Source organism: Perkinsus marinus (genome assembly GCF_000006405.1).
Source record: "Perkinsus marinus ATCC 50983 genomic scaffold scf_1104296972058, whole genome shotgun sequence".
Lineage (NCBI taxonomy): Eukaryota > Perkinsozoa > Perkinsida > Perkinsidae > Perkinsus > Perkinsus marinus.
In genome coordinates, this window is record NW_003201888.1 from 1 (window position 1) to 4,576 (window position 4,576).

At 47.5% G+C, this 4,576-nt stretch overlaps 1 protein-coding gene across 1 annotated transcript; it reads left to right on the forward strand.

Moving 5' to 3' along the window:
- Positions 1-2,524: 2,524 nt before the first annotated feature.
- Positions 2,525-3,652, forward strand: Pmar_PMAR025837 (conserved hypothetical protein; the record flags this gene model as incomplete). The annotated part of the gene is made up of 8 exons (XM_002766687.1): positions 2,525-2,569; positions 2,617-2,775; positions 2,825-2,935; positions 3,019-3,101; positions 3,150-3,267; positions 3,320-3,385; positions 3,437-3,504; positions 3,546-3,652. Coding segments are annotated over 8 exons (757 nt in total), but the record flags the coding sequence as incomplete, so codon positions are not given.
- Between the last annotated feature and the right edge of the window lie 924 nt (positions 3,653-4,576).

A 4,576-nucleotide genomic window follows, 5' to 3' on the forward strand; every position in this document is an offset into this window, starting at 1 on the left:
ACAACACAGTGATAAGTGTAACGTGCTTCCAAAAAGGGCTACCAGACCAAGAGTGGCTCAAGAACACATCCAACTCATCGACAGGCTTAGATAGATCAAAAGTCTCGTCCGAACCTTCCGCGCCTCGAAACAAACTCCAGTTTCGACTGATTTTACGCATCTCAACACCTCTCAGCGTCGTGAGCTCCGGACCGTAGGTTGATGTTGAATCGGCGTGATAGCCCACGTATTGCTTTATACTATCCTTGGAATTCATACAAAAGACTCAACAGATAACACCTACGAAAATCCAGCCTTGACAGTGTATACAATACACAGCGGATACAGTCTCATAGGATCCCCACACCCGCAATCTATCCAACTGTGGCAAAGAAGTACTGATTACATTAACCCAAATTTCCATGCGGGATATTGCGGACGTGGTAGTTCAGACGATACCGTATATGCAGGAATGTACAGTGCACATTGTACACTATACGAAACACCTTCACTGTATGTAGCGGATATGGAAGTGCGAAGACAAGGATGGTCATGAATCATAACAAACCATAGGTGCTTCTTAATTCTACTAAACCCCAACGCTAGCCGGAATAAGTCGACAGGCTCACAAATCTGCGACAACTGGAATTGACTCAAACGACTGCGCATCAGCCAACAGCGTGATGATGAAGTCAGAACGAAACTGTGGAGCTTCCTCAATTGGAAACAATGCACTATTGGCTTTTGTCGAGCAGTGTAGCTTTCGTGATGATTTTCGGCCTTCATTTACAAGCGAACTCTCCCAGTGAGAGACTCTCACGTTAACTCCGCCTCAAGACTGAGTTTGGATCACTCTCGAGCAGCCCAAACCCTGGGGGGGCCCCGAATTCGATTCGCTCGTGCAATACACCCCTCCACATATTCTTAGCATAACCGCTTTTTCGACTCGTGCACAGCCACCACAACGAGTATCACCTTGCGGCTCAGGGAGGTATGTACTTATGCTTTACCTGATATGACCTCCAAGTGTCAGGGCCTAACTCTTAGTTAGTGAGAAGTCGGAGACCGGTAAAACGTTTTCTCCACATATTCTTAGCATACACGTGTTAAAATTGCGCCTCAAAATGCCAACTTTTACTCGGGGAGTATATCTATAACTGCGCTCCTGATCTAATGCTATACATCAACAAGAAAATCGTTCATAATGGTATCCTTCCATGTTTCACTTTCATATTTGGAGGCATCCAGCCAAAACTGAGCAATGCAGCTGCCAACCGCCTAGTGGTTGACGACGACGGCTTTATGTACCTCATCACTACATATTACGGTGTACGAGGACCGAAGAGGGCACGGCCCGTACTCCCCTTCAGGAAGCCCAACGATGAGACCGCGCCACACCTCAAGGCCTGTCCTGTTCGACAGGATCCATCGAATTCTATTCTCGTCGCTACAAGAGGGTATGGCACTTTGAAGTTGATGGATGTTCCGGATGCATTCTTCTGCATCCAAACGGGGCCCAACTTATGACAAATAATGACGGTATTAATTGATGGCCAACGACTCTACTTCCGCCGGAAGCCCCGAGAGACGCTCCATAAATACTCCACGACGTGGAGCCACGTCACATCACCATCTCACGTGACGGGCGATAGCCGTAAGCTCGGCTTTTCTTCGAACTATCTTTTCCAACCAACACAACTCTACTGTCATGACCGTCAAAGCTACGACGACCACAGTCCAACACGACTCAACAACATGTAACATGTTGCATGTTCATACATTCATTGCACTTCAATGAAGTTCACTCACATCGCTATTCCATCTTGAAGGGTATTTCTGTCCTCACACGGCCTTGCAGTGTACTAGCTGTTGATTGGGGGTCGCTTTGCCAACGTAAAGGTGACTTCGAATGAGAATAGGGGGGAGGTGCATAGATAAGGAGACTCTCAAAGAGTCGTTAATAAAAATAGAGCTTGATGTGAGGCCCCTACAGTAAGTACTGGAACACGTGATGGGACGACATGGTGGTGATAGTCCCGCAGGAACAACGTGAGATCCTGCACGCATATACAGAATATCATTACAACAAGTACCAGCTTTAGAGGAAACATTACGTTATTTAATAACGTACTCAAACCAGTTATTGGGTGGAATCGGCCGCCCATTTCACACTGATCTAAGAAAGAGGCTTCGTCTGAAAGCCGCTGTCCACTGGCTTGCCCCCTGCTAGACGATCAATAGTGTTGGCATAAGGTGAACTTCTTCTAAATCATCGATGTTTCTCATCTGCTTCGTCGCATTCCTGCTGATCCATTGGGCGCGCGGTTGGATGGTCTACAATCCACCAAAAGGTATTTGCTAACTATCCTCAGTACTGAGCTCGCCTCGTGGCATCAATTCATGGCGGATCATCCACGACATATATTGTCCCGTCCCTCTCCTCAGCTCCATTTGAGAAGGCCGAGCCACTCCAAGCGCAGCAACACCAGAGTGGACTCAGCAGCACAGGTTTCCTAGCTCGTGGCGACTCCCTCTGCGACCCGAGTGTTAAGCAAATATATGGCTATATCAGTGGTAGCCAGGGAAGAAGGTGAACATTTACTGATCCTTCTTGGCGTGTATGTGAGGTGTGATCAGACTATTCTTCTGGTTCTTCGAGTCTCGTTCTGATCCAGCCCAGGACCCGCTCGTCCTATGGCTTAATGGTGGCCCTGGCTGCAGCAGCATGACAGGACTCTTCCACGAGAATGGACCATGCAAGGCTAATGATGATGGAACGGATACCGAGCTCAACCCGTAAGAATAATCCTTCATCAGTGATGACGTACTGGACGTTCGACATGAGGTATTCTTGGAATACGCGAGCCAATCTCCTCTTCGTTGACCAGCCTGCAGGAGCAGGATTCGCTGACGGACCACTCGTGACGAATGGCTCCTTCGAGGCAGCTGACGACTTGTAGGTCGAAGATGTCTACTGTATGAACCGTGTATATATCAGTTGGATTTTCCAACTGATATCTACGCGATTCAGCTTGGAAGGTACATGGCCCTACAAGAGTTCTTTGCTAAACATCAGCAATATAGAGATAAGGACTTCTACATTACCGGGGAGTCGTATGCTGGTAACTCTATTGTGAGGCGGTGTGCCGGGACGTCAATCGAACATTCAGGTCATTACATACCCGCCATAGCTCATAAAATATGGCGAGAAAATACTCGAGGGACCGAACCTAATATTAACCTCCGTGGACTAGCCATCGGGAATGGATGGATGAATGCTGCACTCCAGTAGGCGGCGCCCCTATCGTGAAGATATCATATGTCGTATTGCTCCCTCCAGAGTTCTCGATTACCCCCATATGGCCTTCGAAAGCTGTACTGCTCCCCACATCGCCACCTACAAAGAGTACGATTAAAGAGTTTATATCAACGGCAGTTTGACTGGATCATTAATCAGATACGTGGCGCAGACTGGAGCAGCATGGCAATGCTCGAGTGAAATAAGAAAGTGTCTGTCAGGCTCCCGTAGGAAAGGGTTCTCCGGAGAGAGGGATCTCTCATGTCAGGCTCTTCCTGTGGGTATGCTGAAGCTTGTATCGATGATCCCGCTGTATTTGCCCCCTTGTTCAGACGAGGCATCGACGTGTATGCCGTTGTTCACGAGACCGGGTGATCGGCCATATTTCAGATACGACATGAGGATTACTCACACGGATGGTAACTCAGATGGACTAGACTTCAGCGTGAGTTATTACCAGACATGAATCATTGCCGATGAATGCGATGGCATCAGTTGTAACTCAGCCTCTTGAAAAATTTGACTCAGTTCGTAAAGTATCTGAACAGGAGGGATGTGCAGAGGAAGCTTGGAGTAAACAAGAGATTCGAGACTTGCTCTAAAGTGAGCGTCATGTATGTGGCACCTCACGTTCAGTGATTGAGTTAGGCGGGGGACTTCGGTATTGATACGATCATGCCATTCGAGACACTTCTACCCGAAGTACTTGATGCCGGAGTCAGAGTGAGTCCCACGCAATGTCACGTTTTGAGTGCTTGCCGAGTGTTTGACTTGAATTATTCAAATTGAAAGTGCGATATACAAAGAGTGTAGTAGGTTACTACTAGTAGCATCTAACTTGTCGTCTTGTGGTGCGTGAGTGACTGTTCAAAAGTCACTGTTGGCTTTACTGTATGGATAGTTTAGGGCCTGAACTTGAGGCTCTTCGAAATACTTCTGTCGGATAACTAGTTCGTTCCCGAAACCGTGAATTCCGTCGGCATGAGTGAAGTTGGTCCCATTGGTGCCTTCAATTTGTTGCCTCTAGGAAAACCGTCGTCGTCTTTTGGAACTATCATTTCATTATGCTGCCAGTACGCTACTATGATTTATTTATGACAAGTTCATCGTTTGAGCTGAGCTCAATAAGCTCTACATGACTCTCTAAGGTTCTTTTGTATGACGGAGATCAAGATTTCATCTGTAACTGGATTGGCTACGAGCACGTGGCGGATGCGATGGAGTGGCCGGGCCGTCAGTCTTTCATCAACGCTCCCCGCTATGAGTATGAGGTGAGTCTATTGCCAAACCAACGTTCCG